Below are 24,432 nucleotides of genomic sequence, written 5' to 3' on the forward strand. Positions count from 1 at the left end.
CGTTCCAGGCAGAAGCCGCACGTGATCCGCAAAGGGAAGCGGAAAGTCTTGGTGGATGTCCTCCTAGAGAACAAGCAGGAGAACGCCTACAATGCCAGCCTGTGGCTCTGGTTTTCCAGAAACCTCCACTTTTCCAGCCTCGTGCTCAAGGTAAGGCAGAGGCCCTGTTCCCAACTGGCGTTCCGCTGTGGTCAAAAGTGGTGGGCTGGAAGCAGAACGAAATGATTGCTAGGATACTGAGGGTCACTCTCTGGCCAGGGACGATGCTGACTCCAGGAGGACTGAGAGTTGCCATAGCATTCTGGAAAGAGAGGCTGTCACATCTCTGAGGCTTAAATGTCATGGTGCCAACCTGAAAACTCCTGTGTGAATCATGCAGATGTGCATTTTTCACATCATTTATTCTGCTTCTTCATTTCTTCTTATTGGGGGGCTGGGGGGGGGGGGACTTGAGCTCCAGAAATTCAGCAGCTCCCCTCACTTCTGAGATTGCACCAAGGAGTCAAGCTTTGTCTTTGCAGCCAACGGTGCTTTGTCACAATCACACGGTCTATGTGTGTGTTTTCTTTTTTAAAAAACAAAAGCAGAGATTATGCGACTGTTTACCAAATCCTGCAGGTTTTCTGTAGCCCAGAAGGTATACAACCCGGTCTCTGCAGCCCAAGGCTCTGTAAACACCTGTGCGATAAGCAGAAATTGAATGGGCACAGTTTTCTCTAGCACAGAGGTGTAGCAACCTTACGCGTTGGATCTCTGCCTCCCGTGAACCTTTTTGAAAGCTCTTGCCAGGAAAGCAAAAGGTGGAAAGTTGAGGAGGCTGGATCCCATTCCATGCGCTTGATGGTTCTCTCCTTTTGCAGCTTTGCTCTCTCCTTCCTTCCACAGGGGGAGAACTCAGTGAAGGTGGAATGCACCTCCCCGTCTTCCCAAACCCGAGCTTGCCGTGTGGGCTACCCTGTCTTCAGGTCCTTAGCAAAGGTGAGAGAGAAAGAGCAGCTCTTCGGGATCCCCTTAGAGCGGGGCTCCTTGGAACATTTCCTAGGTGAACAGTATTCCATTTTCTCACGTAGGAAAAATAAAATAAAAGACAGCTAAAGGAAGATGTGGGCTGTGTACTCGCTATACACTTCAAGCACATGACTGACCCCAAAGTATCTTAGGAACTGTAGTTTACCTCCCGTGGAGCTACAATTCCCAGCACTCTTAACAAACTACAATTCCTAGAGTTCATTGAGGGAAGCCAATGTATGGCACGTACCCAGCTGTGGTACAGAGTTTATGAATGGCGTAGAAAAAGCAGATGCGGAAATGTTTCTCTCTTTTCTCTCTTTCACAGGTAGCCTTTGTCCTGGAGTTTGAATTCAGCTGCTCCACCCTTCTGAACAAAGCACAGGTGAAGCTCACAGCCAGCAGGTGAGAACCAGGGAAAGTCAGAATGAAGGCCATATATATATATATATATATCACCACCCGTGAGCCAGTGTGGTGTAGTGGTTAAGAGCGGTAGTCACGTAATCTGGGGAACCGGGTTCGCATCTCCGCTCCTCCACCACATGCAGCTGCTGGGTGACCTTGGGCTAGTCACACTTCTTTGAAGTCTCTCAGCCCCAGCTCTCAGATTGAGGAAGCTGAGGATGCTTAGCTTGCAGAAGAGAAGACTAAGAGCTGATAGGACAGCCATGTTCAAATATCTGAAAGGCTGTCACATGGGAGATGGGGCAAGCTTGTTTTCTGCTGCTGCAGAGGACTAATGAGTTCAAATTACAAGGAAGAAATTCTGACTAAACAGTAAGAATAACTTTCTGACAGGACAGCTGCTTGACAGTGGTAGATTCCCCTTCACTGGATGTTTTTAAACAGAGCTTGGATCGCCTTCTTTATCTGAGATTGCTGCAGCACAGGGGTTGGACTTGACGCTTTGGGTCCCTACTAGCCCAACAATTCTATGATTCTATTATCTTTCCTGCAGTGACAGCCATGAATTGAATGAGACCCTAACCGACAACATGGCACAGCCCCTTGCCTATATCCGTTATGAGCCCGACCTTTTGCTGACCAGGTGAGGACCTCTGTGTAGAGTGAGCTGCATGCAGGTTGAATAAGAGGATGGAGCTCCCTCCTTGCAAGGTGTCCCTGGCAGGATGATTCAGCTCCCCCAGGGTGGAGAGTAAACCAAATGTGAACACCATCATCACTTGGCTAATTCAGTCCAATGGCTACCTTTTATCTCTGTTGACATTTGAGGCTCCGGTTCCTCATGCAGGGATGCTTTCAGTTCTGACGCAACTCCCCAAAAGGACTACCCGGCCTGTCTTAATACTTAGATTATCCTTCTAACTGTTGGCTGGCAAGGAAAAAAATAGGCGCGTAAAGGAGAATTCCCTGGATGGCAATATCCAAGTTTGGGGCAAGTACTCTTTTGTGAGAGAACCCCTGCAGAGATGTAAAATCACAAGATATGCAGCAAAGTATAGGCTGTTTGTTTAAAGGTCTAATATGCCCTCCTAAGTTCCAAAACTCCCCTCTTCCCTTAGCATAGAAAAAGACCACGTTTGGTAAGTTAACAATGGTTTACTTACAAACTCTTCAAAGGTCAGATTCATGTGTTTTCCCATACAGCGTTGAGAAAACACAGACAGCAAAACTTTGGTAGGTTAGTTTCAAAGTGGTGAAAGTCCCTAAATTATTTGTATAGGAACACAAGGGTGGCTTGCAGAAAGGTCTGAGCTGGGAGCCACCAGCTCCTCTTTACACATAGGAGTTCACATGGTAGACTGAGGGAAATAGTAGACTTGACTTCCTTCCTCTCAAGGTGCAGGGGAGTGACTTAGCTAAGCCTGGCAGGACAGCTTACTCTGTGGCATAAACCCCTTCATCCATTAATTAGACTTAAGCATTTTGGTTATATGAGACTGGTTATCCGACACTAATTTATCCTACATTACTTACCTTAGATGGGTGGGCTGAACTTGACAACCTTTTGAGTTTCATTATCTCTAAACATCCCACGGCACTTATTGTCATTATGGGTGGTCTGAATACGAGGATTGGTGATGACATCTCTAGGCCTCCCATTTTCATAATATATAGATTGGGAAGATCTCTTCCTTTTGGAGTATCCCTCCAGGGATAGCTGCCTGAACCATCAAGGGATGTTGGAATGGATATGGAGTTTGGAAAGAAATGAAGTTACAATTGATCTACATGGCCTACCTTCCAGGGGGAGAAACAGGTGCTATTAAAGGGTGTCAATTTATAAATACTGTATTTATTTATACCATTTATATCCCACTTTTTTCTTCATGGAGCTCAAGGTGGCTCACATGGTTCTCCCCCTCCTCATTTAATCCCCACAACAACCCTGTGAGGTAGGTTAGCCTGAGAGTAACTGGCTCAACATCACCCAGCGAGGTTCATGGCTGAGTGGGGATTCGAACCCTGGTCTGACACTCTTAAGTGCTATATCACCGTAGGAGATGAGACTAGGTGGACGGTACAGTCATACCTCGGGTTGAAGTAGCTTCGGGTTGAGCATTTTCGGATTGTGCTCCGTGGCGTCCCAGAAGTAACAGAGCATGTTAGTTCCGGGTTTCGCTGCTCGCGCAGACGCTCAAAATGACGCATGCGTGGAAGCGGCGAATTGCGGCACGTGCAGATGCAGGTTGCGTTCGCTTCAGGATGCGAACGGGGCTCCGGAATGGATCCTGTTCGCATCCAGAGGTGCCACTCTATATGGATCTTCTTCTTCAGGCAACAAAAGGCCTTGGGTCATCTCTGTAGAGTGTGCAGTAAGCAAGCAATCTGGGTTATTTGCAATGGTTGCCATGGAGAAATTGGAAACTGCGGCCTACACAATCTAGAACTGACCCGGTTTATTTTCTATGGTTCTTCTCTCCCTCAGCGAGTCTACCCTGAACCGCTACGAGGTGCATCCTGTTGGGACATTTCCAAGCGGCATGAGCCCTGAGTTTAGGACTACTGTCAAGGTAAATAAGGAGTTGGGACAGGGTTTGTATGTCGGCAGTAAAACAGGGAAGGGTGGCCAATTTTCTCTCTGGCAGGGCTCCTCTGCAGAATATCACGCTTTATCATTAGCGGCATTAGTAAGGCAGCGGCAAACCTGTGCCTGGGCTGGACCACCTCAGATCGCAGGTAGGGGCTCCTCTATGTAAAATATACAAGCATATCTCTGTGTAGAAGTCTAGCCTATCAGGGGTCTAAGTCTCGAAGCTTAATTCAGACTGCAGGACTCACATGACTAAATGCTTCTCCAGCAGACCCAGGCAAATTGAGGTACCAATGCTTTAAGATCAGGGCTGGCCCTCCAGAATCATAGAATCATAGAGTTGGAAGAGACCACAAGGGCCATCGAGTCTAACCCCCTGCCAAGCAGGAAACAAAGAAGCTTTTGAGCTCCCATTCCCATCAGCCCCCTGGCCAGCATGGCCAATGGTCAGGGACGATCAGAGCCCAATAACATTTAGAAGGCCACAGGCTCCCCTCTCTTTCTTTTGGGCACCTGGTTCCACAGACACACCTGTTGACTTATTACTGTGACCATCTTTCTTCTCACCACTGCAATGCCTAATAGAAAAAGAAGAAAAGCAACTGGCAAAGGCACTGTTCACTCCTGTGGGTTCAGAGAGCGAGTTTATAGCTCCTGCCCAATCAGATTTTCAAAGTTCAGCTTAGAAAAATCCAGAGTTTCAGATTCCAGTTTCCAAAAATGGTGACCCTACATTATTTTTTTTAAAGCTTTGTGCAGTTTTTTGCTTCATCTATTGAACACTCTTCTCATCCTTGTAGGTGCAAAACCTCGGCTGCTATGCGGTGGAGAATCTCTCCCTTGTCATGGACCTGCCTGCCACAGCCTATCAGAACAGTGAATTCCTCTCCGTCACACGCATCATTGCAGATAACGTGAGTCACTAGGCCTTCACCAGTATAAGTGTTTCAGGGCCTCTGTTCTTGCTGTCGTTTGAGGTCTTATGGGAAAATTCCAAATGACACTTTCCTGCTCATGGGACAGCAAGTTCTCTTGCACAGCCCTGGCAATGCACCACATATGACATCGGGACAGATTGGGCCCAGAAGGCTACTGTTGCTGATCTGCTCAGTTTCAAAATCTGCAATCTGGTTTAGAGTGAACACCTACTAACTTGCGGGCAAAGGATGTTCTTGTGCTTGCCATTGGGGCATCTGGTTGGCCACTGTGAGAGCAGGATGCTGGACTAGATAGGCCCCCTTTGGCCTGATCCAGCGACCAGACTCTCCCTATGCTCATGGTTCACAAGGTCCTCTTATACAAGTCCTTAGATCTAAATGTTCTAAAAGCCCAGCTTTAGTAAAGTTTAATTTGCAAACAGCTCTGACCACTTCCTCTAGCACTTTGGGTTCAGTAGGTTCTTCTTAATTTTAGCTGGCTGCTGAGCAAGGCTTTTCTTCAGCCAGAATTTGCCAGAACTCAGTTCCAGCACCTCTTAGGTGGGTGCCATTGCCATTATACAAGAACAAAGACAGTGTTCATGGTGAGTTCCGGCACCTCTTTTTCTAGAAAAATAGCACTGCTGTTTAGGACATCTTAATGCCAAAAGAGATGAGACAGAGAGCGCAAAACGAGAAGGGGCCAAACATGAATAAGGGGAGGGAAGGAAATCCGCTCCTGTTCAGAGGCCTGGGTGTCTGCTGAAGGTGCTCAAGGAAAAGCTTAGAAGGACCCCTCACACATAGTGATGTCCCTTTCCATTTTCCAGGTGACCTGCACCATGCAAAATCTGACAGAGGCCTCTCAAAATGCAGCTGGTGGTGTGATGATCCCTGTTCATCCAGAAGAACTTGTGCACGTAGAGAAACTGGTGAGTGCCATGTTAGCAGACCTTGCAGCTTGGGTGAATTTGATTGAAGTTGCTGGAGTTTAAAGGCTTTATTCATGCAGGAACTATGTACAATATGAGTGGAGATGACAGAGAAAATAATAGATGTCTGGAGAGAATAGCAAACAAAATGGCTCAGCTTTTATGGGTAAAGTTAACATAGACATAAAAACTACAAACAGGTGCTGGCCAGATTGCAACACAAAGTGTGCCCTCATGTGGTTTAAAGTAACTCAAGAGAAGGAGATGTTATTTGCCTTATTCCAACTTTCCCTCCTTTGGCTTCCTCACTGTGACTCAGGCAGCTTCAAGACTGGCTGTCTCTATCATAACCTAACTGTTGCTTTTCCATTGCAAGCATTTTAGTGCAAACTAAAAGGTCAGTTAAAATTGGTTTAACACAATTTAAAATGCTACCATCCAGAAAGGTAAATAGGGAGAGTACCAAGTGGAGATATTCCCCCCCACCCCATTTTATGTTGCATCCACGATTGCAGAATGTGTACACTAATTTTTACTTATTTGTTTGTTTGTTTAGATTTCATGAGAACCATTTACCGCTTGATTGTTTTTTTAAAAACCTTCATAGCGATTTAGAAAGAAAATAAAGCAATACAATTATTAGTAAAAACAGTTAACAGCATATATTTTAAAATATACAGTGGTACCTCGAGTTACAGACGCTTCAGGGTTCCGCTAACCCAGAAATAGTACCTCAGGTTAAGAACTTTGCTTCAGGATGAGAACAGGAATCGTGCGACAGTGGTGTGGCAGCAGTGGGAGGCCCCATTAGCTAAAGTGGTGCTTCAGGTTAAGAACAGTTTCAGGTTAAGAACAGACCTCCAGAACGAATTAAGTTCTTAACCCGAGGTACCACTGTAAAGTAAAATCAGCAATAAACTAAAACAGATTAAAACCCCTAAACCTACCACATGCACACCATGTTACCAATGAAAACCACCCCATAACCACCCCATTTGGGCCTGGTAAAAGAGGGGGCTACTCACCCCCTCCACTGCATAATGTTATTTGGATTTTTGAAGCCCGAGAGAAGAATTGATCTTCCAGTTGCAGGCTTAAAGGAGGACAGCAAGGATTGGGTGCTACTAATGGGGTGCTAGCCAGGGTTGTGCAGTGGTTACGGTGTTGGACTAGTAACTGGGAGACTAGGGTTCAAATCCCCACTCAGCCATGAGGCTCCCTGGGTAACTCGGAACACAGTCACTGCCTCTCAGCCTCACAGGTTTGTTGTGGGGATTAGATGAGGAGGGCTGGAGAACGTTGATCTGCTTGGACGAAAAAAGGTGGGGCTTAAATATGCAACATATAATCAAATAAATAATGCATCCACATCTGGAAGCAGCCTAGGTTGTGAAGCGGGGAAGGTTGGGGAAAGGTACAGAAAATGCCTAGAATTCTGCCCACACTTTGACTGGGTCTTGGGTGGAACGAGCAGAGGCAAAGAAAGGGCTGAGGTCTCTCTTTCCTGCCAGAATTGCACCAACGCCAGATGCCAAGTGGTGAAGTGTGAGCTGCCGCACATCGAGAGGAACGCGGAAGTCTCCATCCACCTGCTGAGAGCGGTTCACAATGAGTTTTTCAGGAGGGTGAGTGCAGACTTTGTACCCTCTCTCATGCATGCACCCTTGAATTACTGCTTAAGAGGGTCTTATATGCCCTTCGCTGGTAGCATGGGAAAATCTGGACTGAATGTGTTTGTGTGCATAGGTAGGTACGTAGGTAGGTAGGTGCAGGCTGTCATGACAATGACTGTGTGGACCCTGCATAAAACCTGCATGTCCAATTTGTTCAGATACAGCAGTAAACTCCCCTGGAATCACCTGCTGAGTTTGAGTGTCACCAGAATAGAATTCCTTCTTTGCTTTGTTCAAGAACGCAACAGGGTTAGAGAGCATCTGGTAGCAGGCTGAGGCTGCTATGGTGGTTGTGGAATGCAACTCCTAAAAAGGCAAACTTGCCTCTGTTCAGTAAAGCAGTGTTGTGCTGAGAATCCAGGGGCATCACAACCTCTCAGTCTTAGAGGATTGTTGTGGGGTAAGGGAGAGCCATATGCACCACACTCCCTTGGAGGATAAATGCAAGAATGAAATAAATAAAAATAAATGCACTTGCCAGCTGGGAACCTGCCTTGGGAGGCTCTTCTTCTTCTTCTTCTCCTTCTTCTTCTTCTTCTTCTTCTTCTTCTTCTTCACACCCCTCTTGTTTCTTTCTTTCCATCTCATGGACGAAGGCTAAATTCAAGACTGTGAAGGTTGTGAGCAGGTTCACGCTGACCAGCCAAGAAGAGGAGAGCCTCCTTCTGCTGCCAGAGGCTGCCCATCAACGGGAGGTAGGAGGGGCTGCTGGCCTTTCCAAGGCTGGGGTGGTGGTGGTGGTGGTTCAAGCTGCAGCAGCTTCTGCGTCACAGCAAAGAAAAATTCCCCTTAAGAATGAATGGAAATTGTTGACTTTGTTATGCAAGTGAATGATTTCCAGGGAATGCAATGTGTATGGTAAGCGGGACCTGTCTGTATGTATTCACAATCGCAGTAAGGGATGAAAGCTTGGTGTGTGTTTTTTTAAAAAGAGTTGAGTGCATTGGGCTTAGGCTTAAGAGAAATCAGTGAGAAAACCCTGTTCATGTCAACTGCTCTCTTGCTGTCTTTGTGATGCCCTTTCAGTCTGAGCTAACCAGCTCTGAATCCTCATCACGCCTCCCAATACTACCAGTGGGCTTTTTGCTGGGATTCAGCAGATTTCTCCCCTTTCTCGTTGCAGACCATCTTGGAGATCATCCAGACCAATCTGGTCCCTCTTTCGCTCTGGATCCTGATTGGCAGCATCATTGGGGGGCTCCTGCTGCTGGCTCTGATTATCATCTGTTTGTGGAGGGTAAGAGTCATGCTAACGGCCTCCAGTTGCACCTGCACAGGGAGACAAGCTTAAACAGGTCACATGACTAGTTTGGCCTTCTAGCTTATGGATTCTTAATTGCTGAGACACAACGCCAAAAGAAAAATCACATGGTACAAAATTCCTGGGACTGTCGACACAGGCAGGGGGGAAGTGCCCTTTCCGCAGCCTGGTGCCTTCCAGATGTTTTGGACTACAACTCCCAGGAATCGTGGTCTGAAACTTTTGGAGGTCACCATAGGGACATCAGAAGAGCCTGTTGGATCTGGCCAAAGAGGGCCCTTCTAGTCCAGCATCCTGTTCTCACAGTGGTCAACCATGTGCAATACTCTTCCCTGCTGTAGTTTCCAGCAACTGGTATTCAGAAGCCTTGCTGCCTCCAACTGTGGAGGCAGAGGATAGCCATTGCAGCTAGTAGGTGGCGAAGGGAACCCTACATAAAGAGAACCTAGTGGGCCAGGGAGAGATTTAAATTCTAGCTTTCTGTTTATTCCCAAAGGTTCATGAAAACTGAGATTGACACAAGAGTATATGCAGCTACATACAATTATCCACCTGTGGTTGAAAGTGGTACAGTCCTAGGCATTCTCTACCACCTGATTTTTCTCTATGGAGACAGAGCAGCACAAAGATTCATCTCGGGGAGATTTTCAGGCTTGTTTTCAGGTGGGATTCAATCTCATACCAGAAAATTCAGGCTGCAAAATTATAGCTGATTCAGAGCTCTTCCACAGCAAGCCCCAGAACAGTTTGGCCCTTTTGCAATATGGAAAATGATGGGAATGCACAGGAAAATGTGAGGTGCTGCTTGCTTTGACTCAGAGCCATCTAACCTCCCTGCAGACAAATCAGGATGAATGCTCAATATATAGTAGGTTGTTTAGAGAGCCCTGAACCCAACACATCAGAAGACTAGGTTCCCTGTAGCTGAAAAACAAAACATCTTTTTCTCATGCTAATCTATATATTCTTCTTCTGCTCCCTTTTCCTTTACCACCCCCTCCAGCTTGGATTTTTTGCACACAAAAAACCTGGGGAAGAAGAGAAAGAAGAACAATAAAACATGGAATTTGAGCAAGGACTCAAGCAAGGACTTCACACAGGAAAAACGAGCAAGGGGAGAAAATCCAGTGGGTGGTTGCTGCTGCCCTCCTTTGACTCCTTGTAAAAAGTGATGGAAGATCCAGCAGTTCTGAAGACAATCTGCAATCTCATAGCATCCTTTTGCTTTTGGGAAGCTAAGAAAATGCAACAACCTTCCCCCCATGTTGGAGCCACAATTAAACACACCAATACACACACTTTGGTCTTCAGACTGGGGTGGGTAAACATCCAATTTTGCTTCCCATGTTCAGGGAGTGGAGAAAAAGTAGTGCGTGCAGGCCAGCTTAGGCCCAACCCTTCAAGGTGACAAGACAACAGAGATATGGGTTTCAAAGATGGCTCCTTCCCCTGTGAAAAGTGACTTAAGTGCTCAAATCATGTGGAGCATCTCTATTCCAGATACTTTCTTCATGCACTGCAGGAGGTCTCCTTTCTAACTCTACAATTCAATAGTTTCCATCAGTCGTTTGGGATGCAGCAGCTTGTCTTGACAAGATGGAGTGTCTCTCATCTCCCTCGAACAGAACTTTGTTGCATAGAAGCAAAAAAGAATTTTACATAGTCCTGTATTCCTGTTACCTTTTGGGTGTGTTGGTAGGTGGTGCAGAGCAGCCTCATTCACTTGGAATTGCAAAAGGGTAGGGCCCTTTGGTTTGGCAGCTGTGAGCACCATCAGGAAATCAGGGGAATGGTTTGTGCCCGTTGCTTGGCTTGTCCGGATGGAGGATAGAGAGGGGCATGTGCCAGTGGCTGTGGAACCCAGCCCCTTGTAAAAAAGGTAAAATTTGCATATATTGCTCCACCCACTTTTGTGCCTGGCCCCACCCACCACTGGCAGGTGGCTTCCAGAAGGGGATTTGGCCCTTGGCCTGAAAAAGGCCCCCAATGCTCTCCTTCCCTGTGTGCAACCAGAGGCTTACAAACTGCCTTCTGGCCACAAATGGGAGAATGAGATAAGAACATAAGAGCCCTGCTGGATCAGGCCAATAGCCTATCTAGCCCAGCCTCTTGGTGGTCAACCAGATGCCCCAAAGGGAAACCCATGAGCAGGAGGACCCAAGCACAAGAGTCCTCCCCTCCTATGGTTTCCAGCAACTGGTATTCAGAAGCATTGCTGCCTCCCAACTCTGGTGGCAGAGCAGAGCCATCATGGCTGGCAGCCACCGACAGTCTCCTTCTCCTCCGTGAGCTGATCCAATCCTCTTTTAAAGTCATCCAAGTTGGTGGCCATCACGGCCTCCTGTGGGAGAGAGTTCCATAGTTTTAACTATGTGCTGTGTGAAGTTGTAGGCTTACCCAATGCCAATGGATGTGCCAACCTCCCACTGTGAGCCAGGATTGCAATGGAAGGTGATGGGCAAGGGATGGGATAAAGTCGAGGTGCGTGCTGTTCTCCCTATTGCTGTCTTTTTTTGAACTTGTTTGTGCAACGGAAATGTAAGGATTTGCTTGTCCAGCCCCAGCAAATGTCTCACCAGAAGCCCATCGTGAAGCTCACAAAGATGAGAGCCAGGAGGTAACTGGTTTCCCTCTTAGGCCAAATAATTTTGCACCGCCATTTAGCTGCATGAATTGAATAAACAGGTTTCTCTCCCCCACAGTATTCATTCTGCTTTGTCGGTCATGGAGAGGGACACAGAGGCACTGCACCTCTTTGCTGGTCCCATGAGAAGCTCAGTCTTTGTTAAGGTACAAATATAGGAGGAATCGCCATGGATGCCAATGCCACTGAAATCTCAAGAGCCATGATCCAGGGAAGGGAAAGAGGCATGCAGAGCCCTGGTGTCCAGATTGTGGGGAAGCCTGTTGGGCCAACCGCCCTCCCTGCTGTCTATAGGGTCTGGGGATTTTACCAGGCATTGCCCACATACTCTCATGCCTTTCGTTTGCAACCTTAATAAGGGCCAGATGTTTTGCCTCTATGTCAGTAGCTCCAAACGTGAATCCAAATTTAATGATTTAGGACAAACTAAAATAACTCAAGCAATGAGCCAGCTTTCAGGTTCCTCAGAATGCTTCTTCAGGCTGATGCTAGCCACAAGGGGGAACATTCCTGGAAATGGTTGAAGTGAGGGGTGGGGGAGCCCAAGGTGACTGTTTTAATTAGTTAGGAGAAGTTAGTTTAAGCTAGTTAGGAGGAGGAAGAGAACTTATGCAAATGAGGTTAGACAACCAAGTGCAAAAGATGTCGCTGGTGGCCCCAAAGCCTGGGGAAGATTTCTGGGATGCTAAAAAGCTTGCTCACACCTTCATCACAGTTTCCAGTTGGTCCTAATAAGTAGTGTGCATCCTACATGTGCACTTGGATTTTTATTTTCATGAAGCCAGGAAAACTACCTGTCCCCCCCCCCCAATGTTTTAGAGAATAATTCAACTGTCCAGGAAAATGACCCTAGGAATGGACCTTCAACTATGTAAAATGATAGGGCCTTAGCAGAGTGAGGATGTACATGCCCTCCAGCCATTAGGCAAAACTATGAAATTTGGTTACTTTGACATTTATTTAGTTGGTCCTAATAAAGGCTTTTTTCCAACTATATCTTTGGATTTCTCTCTCTAATATATTTGCAATCTGTATGTCCAAATATGAAGCAGCCCCACCCACCTGTCCTGCACATTCTCAGATGGTCCCTTTCCCCCTGCACACACCCCCAACCAAGAACTCTATCGTTGTTTTTCTTATTAAAGACTTTTATTCAACTTTCGATAGCAAACAGAAGACACTAAGTTTGAAACGGAGTGTACCTGGTACACCGTTACAGCGATGAAGTGGCCACGAAGGGGGTGGGGGGGTTGCCTTGTGTCTTCCCCGTCCATTCCTTGGGACACGACTCTGCCATACCCCCCACCCCACCCTTCTCCTACCAAAGCTCCTTTCTGGTTCCAGGCGGAAGGTGCTTTGGGGGAGGGGGTCAGTGTGCAGCACCAAAGTTTTGAGCTCAGACATGATTCAGAAGATAAAAAGACTGTAGATGGAGGTTGGAGGGGAGGGAAGAGTTGCAAGGGAGGGGAAAAAAACAACACTTAAAAGGAAACCGACAACAACAAAAAGTGATTCTTTATGGTATATCGAGCGATGGCATTCTCATTTAAAATACTGAAGAACAGCTTGGAAAAAGAAGACACAGTCTCTGATCCGGAGGATAAACTACACGTGGTCCATTTGATAAACAAGGCAGCAAAAAATGGGTCTTAAGTAGCAGGTGGGTTGAATGCTGGTTCAGGCAAACCCAAGGGGGCCGAGGGGCTGAAAGCAGGAAAAAGGTAGCGTTCGCTCGAGGGGCATCGAATACTTGCCTTCATGGAATGCAGGGCTCCCCTGTGCTGCTTCTCCACCCCTCTTTTTCTCTTTCTGTGAGCCAAATTGCCCCCCACTCTTTTCCAGAAAAAAACAGAACCGAGATAAAGAAAGTCAGGGACTCTGTCAACCTAATCCAAAGAAAATTCACCCAAAATTCAACAAAATCCTAGGCTGCAGGAAAGATGGGCAGAGTCGATTAAACAGACTCGGGAGACACTGGAAAGGCCTGGATCCCTGTGCAAATCCTCTTGACTTGCCTCTCTCTTCCCCTCGCCCCATCTGAAATACCTTCCTAGCCAACGTCTGGCTGCCTTCTCCTTGAGCCTCCCCCCCACCCTGCCGCAAAAAATAGACTGGGACAGGCGGGCAAGGACAATGTCCGCCCCTCCCTCTGCAAAGCCATGGGAATCGTAACGGTGGAGGCCTCTCTTGCTACCCAAGGAAAGGACTCGCACAGGTTCTCAGGGACCCTCCCGACCCCTCGCTGAAGGGTGAAACTGATCACTCCGGAAACTAAGGGTTAAAGAGATCGTCTGGATGCTGTGGCGACCCAGCAGGAGATGCTAGCGGTTTCTGAAAGATGGCCGCCCTCACCATGGCCATGGGGTGGGGACGCAGCTCCACTGGCTGCACCCGTTTGCTCTCCCTCTCCCTCCTTGCTACTCGGTTCTGTAGTTTTATAGGTATCATACAATTTACAAACTGTAGTAAGGGATACTACAGGCCTGAACTGCCCCCTCCCTCGCCCCCCCCCCCACCGTGTCAGGGAGGCTTCAGAAAGTCCATCGGTCGTGTAGGTGGCTTGTGCTGCTAAAGGAGTTGCTTGTGGAGGCCTCCGCGTTGGGTGCTTGCCGAGTGGAGTCCTCACCGTTCAAGCTCTTCCGGCACACGGGACACGTGTCGTGCTGGGGAGGGAAAATGCACGCATGTGAGTGAGTGGGGGGGGGGCTGCTGGGAACAGTCATGCCTCCCAGAGCCGATACCTGAGATTGGGGTGACCACATTAAGGAAAGGGCACTGCCGAAAGCCTTCCTCTGAAAAAGAGCAATGCGCAAGGGCAGCCATCTCCCACCTCGCTGTCTCCTAGAACCAGCAGGGGCTTGAAGAGGAAAGAGCAGCAATGGCTTCCATGTAGGAGAAGCCTCAGGTTGTGTGCACGTACCCATCAGATCAGGGGTACATAAACTGGGGGTGGGGGGCTGGTCTCACTGCTGCTGCAACTGCTCCATAGGCATGGATGTGGGAACAGCAGCTGAGATTATTGTAGTGTGTGTGTCTGGGGCACCTTAGGAGCTGCTGTATGCTGTGTTTGTGATAATAACTATCAGATCCTTGGCTGCGGGGTGCTCAGGATACCTAGAGACTCCTGTCTGGGCAGCTGGGCTACTCGAGACCCAGGCCCAAACCCCGTTAGGTGGCATGTGGCTCTCTGCCAACAGCCTTTGGCAAAATCTGCCAATTCAGAGCCTCAGGACAGCCAAAAGGTCCGGCCTCAGATACTCTGGTGCCCGAGGGTAAGTCAGTCACACCCTAGTGCTCTTGTTCATTGTGCAGGAGAACTTCCAACTGAATAGTGCCTTGGAGACCAGGTCCGTATTCCACTGTAGCACCCAACATCTGTGGCCACCCCTCGTCCCACAGGAGAGCTGCCCTGTGCCAGGCAGGATGCCCTAGCGCCAGTCTCCACCTGACCCCACGCCAACAGGGAAGCCAACTTACCAGCTCTAACCATGGCACAATGCAGCTGCTGTGGAAGTAGTGATTGCACGGGAGTTGCCGGACCTGTTCCGCCACAGTGTAGTCCTCTTTACACACAGGGCACTCCAAACCCATATCTGCAGGAGAAAACAGGGCAGGGTCACGTGAGGGCAGCAACACGCCAGCTCTCTAGGATGAGGCAAGAGGTAGATGTCCTGCCTGCAGGCTGGCTGCACAAGAGGCAAGAGAAGTGAAAAGGCAACTGGGGTGAGAACACCGGAATGAAGAGCCGAGTTTGGAACAGTGGGATAACCAGTCTCGTTTAACCAACATGCTTAATGCATGAAGGGGTTAATACCATAGAGTAAGCTGTCCTGCCAGGCTTAGTGAGATCAAATGTTCACCTTGGGAGGAACTGGGTAATCAAGCTTACTGTTCAATCTCCCTTCAAGCTCAGCATGTGAGGAGGTCTGAGCTGGTTGCTCCAAGCTCAGACCGCATGGCTTCAACAAGCCACTCTTGAGTTCCTACACCAATAATTTAGGAACTTCGACTGCTATGGAACTAAGCCAAGTTCTACTGCCAGAAGCACATGAATAATACCCTTGGAAAGTTTGTTAGTAAACCATTTTTAACTTACCAAACTTGTGGTGGTCTTCTATGCTAGGGGAAGAATGAAGTTTTGGAACTCACAAGGGCATATTTTGAAGGTCTAACAGCGTATAGTTCCACACTTTACTTTGCTGCATATTTTGTGACTTTAAATCTCTGCAGGAGTTCTCTCACCAGAGGACTTGCCCCAAACTTGGATTTTGGCATTGGCTGCTAGGCAGCTATTGGGGGAAAGGGGAAGTAGAGAAGGAGGTTACCGGAGAACTAAAGAGTGAGAAAATGACTAGGAAGGCATGTGAGACCTTATAATTCTGTGGAAGGAGCTTTTCAGACTGTCTCTGGGCTTGATGTTGTTGAGGGAGAAAGATAAAAAGGGAGGGAGGAAGAAACCAACTCAAGATCACTCAGGTAAGGGTCTTGGTTTCATGGGAGGACAAGACTACTGATGGCTACTATCCACAATGACTACGCTCTTCCCCCATGGTTGGAGGCAGTAAATGCTTCTGAATAGCAGTTTCTGGAAACCACAGGATGAGAGAGGGCTCTTATGCTTGGATCCTACTTGCAGGCTTCCCAATGAGGCATCTGGTTTGCTACTGGCCTGATCCAGCAGGCTCTTCTTATGTTCACCTGTTACTTTGCCCCAGGTTCAATCCCCAGCATCTCCAGGTTGAGGAAAAACTTGCCTGAGACCTTGGAGAGCTGCAGCTAATCTGTAGAGCCAGCGCTGAACTAGAAGGACCGATTGCCTGACTCCTACTCTGCATAGTGAGGTTTGGAAGATTTGCTTAACGCAAGAAGATCTCCAGGCAACTTCTAGAACTGGTACCTGAAACCTGCTTGCCTTTGGCATCACTGCCTGTGAGACTGCAAACTGGTGGGGCCAGCCTGATAGACAAGACACAAAAGAAAAACGGACTGGGGAGGGAAGAGGAGAGCTATTGTGCAACTGGGGTTCTAGAGTAAATCCACAATGCCTGGAGAGCCCCGTGAGCTGTTGCCCAGTTCCTTAAATCAGAATCAGAGGGAACCACAGAGGATTGCAGCTGGAAAGCAGTTCATTTAATGCTGTAGAGCTAAGCTGAGCTGGAGGTGGACACTGGCAGTTCTCTGGAATTTGGTCTGGGTGCTCAGTCCAGAGCGACAGAAGAAAGCAACCCCTTCCCAATTTTAGGTTATATTTTAGTGATCAAGATTTAATAGATATTTTTAATTGCTGCTATATCTGAATTGTCTCTGTTATACCCAACTGTAATTCAATGTATTCCTGTTGTGTTTTATGATTTTCCTGATATTGTAAGTGAGCCGGAACTGGTCTGTGACCGTAATAATAAAATTCAATTCAACCGCTTCCAAACAACACATTTACAAAAGCGTTAAGTTATCAGGAAGCAGGAACTACTTACCAACTTGTTCCTGAGTGACGGTCACTGTCGGGAGAGAAGAAATCTTCTCTTTGTCTGCCGGGGGAGGCCCTGTGTTCTCCAGCTGTCCCAGGAGCTGCAGGGGAGAGGAAGGAAGGGTTGGTGTGAGGGAAGAGAACCGGAATCGCTGCACAGATTATTTGCTCTCACAACATGAAATTTAATAGGAACTGAACTGAATGGGGAAAAAAACGTTCACAGCATTTACGAGTCATCCATCAAGAAAGATTAAGACAGCTGCCTTCAGAACATTTGACCTTCAGGAATCCCTTTCCACGCTGACTGGGTGCTGTGCTGGATCCTAGGGGTGCTACGGGGCACCCACTTAATTTGTGCTAAGCCCGTGGAGCCTCGGCAGCAGCTCAAACAGAATCATAGAGCTGTAGAGTTGGAAGGGACCCCCCCCCCAGGCCATCTAGTTCCACCCCACCTCTGCAATAAAGGAATCACAACTAAAGAAACCCTGGCAGGTGTCCACCTGACCTCTGTTTAAAAATTGCACACATATTGAATGCAGCCATGGCTCAGGTGGAATGATCAGAGCCTTTACCTGTGTGACGACAGCATCAAGGCCGCTCTGTCCCCAGGCATAGTCCCCAGGACTCGAGTGCAACATGCCCCCCCTGCAAGAGGGAAAGAAAGAAAGAGTCACTCAGGGTGGGGGCATGAGAAGGAAGCAGCACGCCCACTGCTGCCCAGCTTCCATGTCATAGGATATCAAGGGCCTACACAGCATTGGTTCAATCTTTATCATGCTTCTGCGGCTCCAAACTTGTTCTTCTGGGGGTGGAGGAAGCCAGGGTCGGGGGAGCCCATTATCTTCCCAAAATAAAACAGTGGCAAGCAAGTGAGGAAACACTTTTGCATGACTAATTATCTTCTTAAAATCTCTCCACCACAAACAACTATCCTCCCCAGCTTCAGTAAATAACAATTCCTTAGTTTTGCACAGAGGGCTTGAGAAATGCAGGAAAATAGCAAAGTAGTTTGATGGTGTGTTTGTGCCTGGATGTGTGTGTGCTCTATAAGGAAGGATTTAAAAATAACCCTGAAAGTGGGGAGTGTCTTCTGTGTTTCACGCTCCTTCTACCCCCCCCCCCCCAGTCTTCTCTCCCCCACCCCTGCAAGTAATCCCCCTCCTCCTTAACAGTCACCCAGCTTTATGGGGACAGGGAGAATGTTGCAGGAAAGGACAGTATTTGCATGTGTGTCCTGTGCTATGTGTTTCTCGCTTTCCTTCCCTGCAACAACAAAATATTTCTGCTTCCGATCTTAATCTTGTTTTGCCCCCCGCATCCCCCACCATGTGCGCACTAATTTCGGGAAAGCCAGGCTGGAGCTGCCATGGGGAGTGCGTCGGTTCGGCCCTGCAGAGCAGTGGTGTTGCTTGGGTTCCCATCGACATATGCGTTCCCACTTACACACACACCAAAAACGGTGCCAAAAAGAGGTGGGTGCAAAATGGGGAAGTCCCCACTTTTGCACGCCCTGTGATAGAGCCCCAGTGTACGTGGCTTCCACAGGGGAGCCGCAGAAAGAATGTGGTTGGTCAAGGGAGCCATGGACTCAAAAAGGTTGAAAACCACTAGCTTATCTCAAAGCCCTTCTCCATTAGACTGTATTGGCTAAAATTAGTACAACACCCCAAGATTTTAAGATTGTAAATTAGCTCTCCAAGCTCTAACAAAGAACTTACTCAGGGTTCTAAAGGAATCCAACACCCACTTTGCCTTAAAGACAGGTGTACCCTCCCCTCTCCCCTTTCTTAACTTGCCTTTGGTGTGAGTTCTGTGGCAAAACAGTCACACTTCTTTCCTGCGTGGTTTTGAGAATAGTTGATTCTTTCACTCTTTTCAATCAGGGTGCATACATATGATGGGATTTGCTGCCTGCTTAAATTGTAATTTTGCTGTCTGATGCAGCATTTATATATTCTGCCAATTTCATTTCATATAATAAAGCAAGCTTTCCGTGTTCCTTTTTGTAAGAACTTCTTGTGGACATATTGCTAAGGGCAGTGTTAGAAACTCAAATATATAAGCTAGGTGCCAAATGGCTCCTTAAACCAGGGTTACAGTCACCAAAACAGAATGCCTAGTTGCCATTTTGGGGCCAGTCGACTCAGAAGTCGTATTTTTGGTTCCTGAAATTCATTCTGATTGTGCAGATAAAATATAACTGATAGAATTCTACAGGATGTATTGCTAGCGTGTGGAAACAGTCAAAATCCAAGGATCCCCAGGCATGCACCTCCAGATGGTGGAGACGTCAGGCGTCATTCTGGTGCCCGGGTATCTTCACTTGGTAGCAAGTGGCCAATAGTGAGGTGCAAAATGCACCTGGCAAATTTTGAATGCTGGCTAAGGGTAAACACATATTCATAAACGGACGCATGTCATAACTCTAGCAAAAGATCCCAAACCTCTTGATAGCGTGTGTATGACTGCATGTGAGTGCCAGACACGCATTTGAGTTCAGACACATACTTTGTAAAGAAAATTATATATACAATTGCAAATAATGTCCCATACTCACCAGGAGAGAGGAGGAGACCCAGGAATTGCTGAATTCGCAAAGAAGCCTGCAAAGATCTGCTGTATTATTCTAGCCAGGAGATGGGAGACAAAACGAAAACATGTAAGAAAGAGGCAGAAAAGTAAAGTGGAGGTGGCAGTGACAGCATCCAGGAGAGAAAGCTGTGCAAGCCTTAACAGACTGATCATTGCACTTGCTTCCAGGGACCAGCGCCCTCTTTGTCCAGTACATGAAGCATACGTTATGTTACATTAATTTGGGAGTGGCCAATGTGGTGCCCTCTAGGTGGTGTCAGACTACAGCCCCCATCATTCCTGATCACTAGCCACACTGCTGGGCATTGTAGTCCAACAACACACAGAGGGTACCACATTGGCTTCCCCTGCATTAGTGAGGCAACCAACAGGATGCGAGATGGGCAGGGCAGACCTACAGACCTGACAGATATATACGAGGCAAGAACAGTCATCAGTTTGCAGCAATTGGGAACAACAAGGCTGTCTTTTTAGTTAGGCCACACAAGTTGAACACCTTGGTTATGTGAAAGAACCCTAATCCATCTTAAGCCCCAAATGAATAGAATCAAACATAAATTCTATGTTTCAGGTTTCTTGAAGTCTTCCAGTAGAGACTGTTGGAAGTCAGAAGTAGCAGTGTGGTGGACAGAGACCTGAAGGCCACCCTCTTGCCCCAGACGGGGGGGGGGGGGGGGGAATTTCCCCACCCCAGACCTTCATATCTCCTGTTAGCCTCCAAGAGCAACTGAACGTACTATTCCCCTCCAGATCAGATCCTGGATCCTCTCAGCCTTTCTCAACCTGTGTGTCCCCAGATGTTGTTGAACTACAACTCCCATCACCCCTAGCTAGCGAGGCCAGAGTTCAGGGATGATGGGAGTTGTAGTCCAACAACATCTGGGGACCCACAGGTTGAGAACCGCTGCTCCAAGTCCTCCAAATCCTTACCCTTCAATGGCAGGTGATCTGTCAGGCCGTGCGCTGACCCGGGATCTGTACCTCCGCGTCATGGGCAGTCGGAGGGGTCTACTTGGTCCCCAGAGGTCTGCGTGGGCTTGGTGGCCCCTTTCGTTGTCTCTGCCATCGTGATCCATAGAGTTGCTTGGGAACTGGAAGACCATAGAACGATGCAACTGGTCCCAAAACTGGAGGAAGCAAATGAAAGCGCATCAAGAAGTCAACTTCTAAAGGGCCAGAAATCAAATGGGGTAATAAATTCTAGCCCAGCAGTTTCAGGGGTTCTTGAAGCTTTCCTGCGATGACTGGAGACTCTCAAAATTCAGAAGCAGCCCCTCAGCCAATGTCTACGCCAGGAGAAAAGCAGGATTTACTAAGCGGAGCTCTTCTGATCGGACAGACAAACCCACGTTCTCTTCTGGCTTACAAAAACTTCTCCACCCCTCGCTTGCAAGCCATGCCAAGTCTCCACAGGAGAGGGGCTATTTACAAACCTGAAAGGCTCATCATGGGGGCCTCCTGCTTCCAAGGCTTTGTATGCCGTGCCAGCTGGAAGGAAATCGCTTTGCCCCCTGCCCCTGGGAAGTGATACCCAGAGCTGTAGGGCCCTGCTCTGCAGCATGTTGTGAGTGGTTGTGCGGTGGGATACCCCCAGGTTTGGTGTAGGCTCAGGCAAGCAGGAAACAGCTGTCACCAGGCCGCATCAAAACTGCGCATTCAGTCTCCTTATTGCCCACTTTTCCATGGGCACTTAAGATAATCCTGTCTCAGTGGGAATTTGTTTAGTCAAGACCTTTCGGCTCTGGCTGTTTTTGCTTCCATTTGCTCTGCATTGTTTTAATGCTCTTATTTTGCTTCACCGTTTTCCTTTTATTCTATACCATTCTATTTGTTATAAAAGCACACTCCCTTTGCAACCGCCAAGCATTGCCAGGCTGCACAGTGGTTAAAATGCTGAGATCAGGGCTGGCCCAACATTCACCTGGCAATGATGGCCGCTGGGTGAACCCTGGGTGTGTCACTCACATGAAGTATCTCTGTCTAACCCACCCCACAGGGCTGTTGTGAGGATAAAATGGGAGGGGGAGGAACCATACACATACTGCCTTGAGTTCACTGGAGAATAAGATAGTAGTAATAATAATAATAATAATAATAATAGTCACATCAATATGTAAACGCCTTCTGGGCAAGTCCTTTTCCAGACCTCACTGCTCCAGCTACGCTGCGACCGGTGCTGTTTTTGGATAGATAAGCTGTCTGGGCTGCTCCCTTGCTAAGTCAGCACAATATGACAGCCGCTGATGAGCAAAAAAAGACGACAGAACTAAGGAAAAGAGAAGCAGCACACTGGCCACTTTGTGCTTTGAGGACTTGAGGAAGAGATGCAAAATCTTGACTGAAAATATGTGCAGACTTTATGCTCCTGCAGTCTTCCTGGAGGTGTAGCAAAGTAGCAGAGCATCTGCTTTGCATGCAGATGGCCCCGGGTTCAACCTCCAGGTGGGAGATCGTCTGAAGAGGATGCTTACATTGCCATCCTATGGAGACCTGTGGGCAGGGGGCCTGCTCAGATAGGCAGCTCACAAGGCAGCCTGGAACGCATACAGGACAAACACAGGAAAAGGGGAGGGAGGTGCCTTAGGCAGAGTCAGACCTTTTGGTCCACCTTGCTCAGTTTTGTCCAAACGGACTGGCAGCAGCCCTCTGGGGTTGCAGGAATGAGGGATTTTTCCCCAGCCCAACCTGCAGAGGCTGCTGTGAACTGAACCTGGAACCTTCTGCCTTTGATGCACACACTTTGCCACTGAGCCGTGCCTCTGGAAGAACACCTGAGCTGCTTGCATTTTTGGGGACTTCCTCTGCAGCTTTTGGTTCAGTGGACCTGAGGGTTGGACCAAATGACCTTTTGGGTCATTTCCAATTCGACCACTCTATGATTCTTTGGTTTACACAGCAGTACAGGAGCTTTGGCTTCTCTGTTCCCCATGGCAGCTCACAGGCCACCTCAGACCCTCTTCCCCACCAGGCTGTGCTCCCATCAGATGCCTGGCTGCAAAGCACCAGTGGTGGTATAGCGGTTTGAGTGCTGAACTAGGTCCTGGAAGACCAGGGTTCAAATCCCCACTCAGCCATGAACCTCCCTGGGTGACCTTGGGCCAGTCGCTGCCTGTCAGCCTAACCTACCTCAAAGGGTTGTTGCGGGGATTAAATGAGGAGCAGGAGAACCACGCACACCACCTTCAGCTCCATGGAGAAAAAGTGGGGTATACAGTGGTACCTTGGGTTAAGTACTTAATTCGTTCCGGAGGTCCGTACTTAACCTGAAACTGTTCTTAACCTGAAGCACCTCTTTAGCTAATGGGGCCTCCTGCTGCTGCTGCGCCGCCGAAGCACGATTTCTGTTCTTAACCTGAAGCACTATTTCTGGGTTAGCGGAGTCTGTAACCTGAAGCGTATGTAACCCGAGGTACCACTGTAAATGGAACAAATAAAGAGCAAATGGTCTCTCCGCAGGATAGTACCCCACTGAGCAGGAAATAATCATAACAGAAGCAACGTGGGAAAGAACTTGCCAGCCTGGGCCTGGGGCATTGCACCCACCTCTTCACTGAGCAACACTGCTTGCCCTCGTCTGTGTGCAAGCCAAGAGGCTCTCATAACACGCAAGGCCCCAGGCCAGCCTGCCTGCTGCTGCTGCTGCCAGAACCTCTTTGACTCAGACACACACCTGGGGACTCAGGCGATCCGAAACCCACCTGCCACTCAGGGAGACACTGAGCCCTTGCAGGTAAGCAGAGCCTCCCAGATCAACTGACTTGGGGAGGGACTCTGGAGCAGCTTCTAGGCAGGGCGAGATGAAATTTAAGCCAACTGGCTGGATCCTGTTCACAGTTTAGGTACCCTTATCTCACTCCACCAGCATGTTGGGAGGGAGGCTTGCTTTCTCCATCATGTGAGTCTCTATGTGCAATCTTAAGCAGTATAGCTTAAGACACAGGATTGGCAACCACCTCTGTGGGGGGTCAAAAAGACAACCTGGCAGAGTTCTATGGCCCATGGAGCCAAGAGGGGGCAACTTGGAAAACTTGATGGGGGGTGTTCCCAGAAAATAACGGGGTGCCTTTCGATGGCCCAACTTCCCAAGCTCATTACTGGTCAGAGATTCATAATCTGAGGCAGAAATCCAGTGAAAGCAAAGCTGATCTTTTATTATCTGTTGCAAAAGAGTGTCGTTCCCCCCCCCCTTTTATCAGGAGGTGAACAGGGTTCCAGACACAAAGCGTAAGCGGGATGCCAAGCAGGTATTCCCTATACAAAGCATCTGAGCAAACAATGGCAGATTCAGGAACTTCCCGTGGTGGCTATAGATCTCTGGCTGGAGAAATCATGGAGGATTTCCCACAATGCAAAGAGGCAAGTTCCATGGGGAAACTCAGGTCTTCCTTGTTTTAACAGGCTAGAGTGAAAGTACCTGGCATAAGTATACACTTATTTTCACGTCCATCCTGGGGACATGTGGCACACACAGATGTACAGTAGTACCTCAAGTTACGTACTTAATTCGTTCTGGAGGTCTGTTCTTAACCTGAAATTGTTCTTAACCTGAAGCACCACTTTAGCTAATGGGGCCTCCTGCTGCTGCCGCACCGCCGGAGCACGATTTCTGTTCTCATCCTGAAGCAAAGTTCTTAACCCGAGGTAATATTTATGGGTTAGCGGAGTCTGTAACCTGAAGCGTATGTAACCTGAAGCGTATGTAAACCGAGGTACCATTGTATAGAGAAAGCAAACGAGGGGAGGGTATGCAATGGGCATTTTTCTGTTACGTGTGATTTTAGAAAATGAGTGATCTTCGCTTTATCTCCCTCTTCTCCACAAAAAGCCCCCTGAGCAACCTTCACATGTAATGCTAAGCTAGAGTTTTGTGAAAGGGTGTGCCTCAGTGGCAGAGCCTCTGCTTTGCAAGCTGAAGGTCCCAGGTTCAATCCCTGGCA

The 24,432-nt window shown here is 48.1% G+C and overlaps 2 protein-coding genes across 3 annotated transcripts in view; one reads left to right on the plus strand and one right to left on the minus strand.

Annotated features, from left to right (window-relative positions):
• The window catches only part of ITGA10 (integrin subunit alpha 10), a 61,992-nt gene extending 48,600 nt beyond the window's left edge, over positions 1 to 13,392 (plus strand). Inside the window, exons 20-30 of the mRNA XM_080984204.1 lie at positions 9 to 150; positions 886 to 978; positions 1,337 to 1,413; positions 1,970 to 2,059; positions 3,902 to 3,986; positions 4,807 to 4,920; positions 5,754 to 5,855; positions 7,367 to 7,480; positions 8,125 to 8,223; positions 8,652 to 8,765; positions 9,793 to 13,392. Of these exons, the coding sequence (XP_080840330.1) occupies positions 9 to 150; positions 886 to 978; positions 1,337 to 1,413; positions 1,970 to 2,059; positions 3,902 to 3,986; positions 4,807 to 4,920; positions 5,754 to 5,855; positions 7,367 to 7,480; positions 8,125 to 8,223; positions 8,652 to 8,765; positions 9,793 to 9,846 (1,084 nt within the window). The 3' untranslated portion in view covers positions 9,847 to 13,392. The remainder of the gene's footprint in view (positions 1 to 8; positions 151 to 885; positions 979 to 1,336; positions 1,414 to 1,969; positions 2,060 to 3,901; positions 3,987 to 4,806; positions 4,921 to 5,753; positions 5,856 to 7,366; positions 7,481 to 8,124; positions 8,224 to 8,651; positions 8,766 to 9,792) is intronic.
• Positions 12,931 to 24,432, minus strand: part of RNF115 (ring finger protein 115) — a 37,136-nt gene continuing 25,634 nt past the window's right edge. For both annotated transcript variants that reach the window (XM_080984314.1, XM_080984315.1), the window contains 6 exons: positions 20,426 to 20,622; positions 19,461 to 19,529; positions 17,476 to 17,548; positions 16,908 to 17,001; positions 14,911 to 15,026; positions 12,931 to 14,096 (listed from right to left, as the gene is read on the minus strand). In XM_080984314.1, the coding sequence (XP_080840440.1) occupies positions 13,965 to 14,096; positions 14,911 to 15,026; positions 16,908 to 17,001; positions 17,476 to 17,548; positions 19,461 to 19,529; positions 20,426 to 20,622 (681 nt within the window). In that variant the 3' untranslated portion in view covers positions 12,931 to 13,964. The remainder of the gene's footprint in view (positions 14,097 to 14,910; positions 15,027 to 16,907; positions 17,002 to 17,475; positions 17,549 to 19,460; positions 19,530 to 20,425; positions 20,623 to 24,432) is intronic.

The sequence above is a fragment of the Podarcis pityusensis genome (assembly GCF_964106645.2).
Source record: "Podarcis pityusensis genome assembly, chromosome: 16".
NCBI lineage: Eukaryota > Metazoa > Chordata > Lepidosauria > Squamata > Lacertidae > Podarcis > Podarcis pityusensis.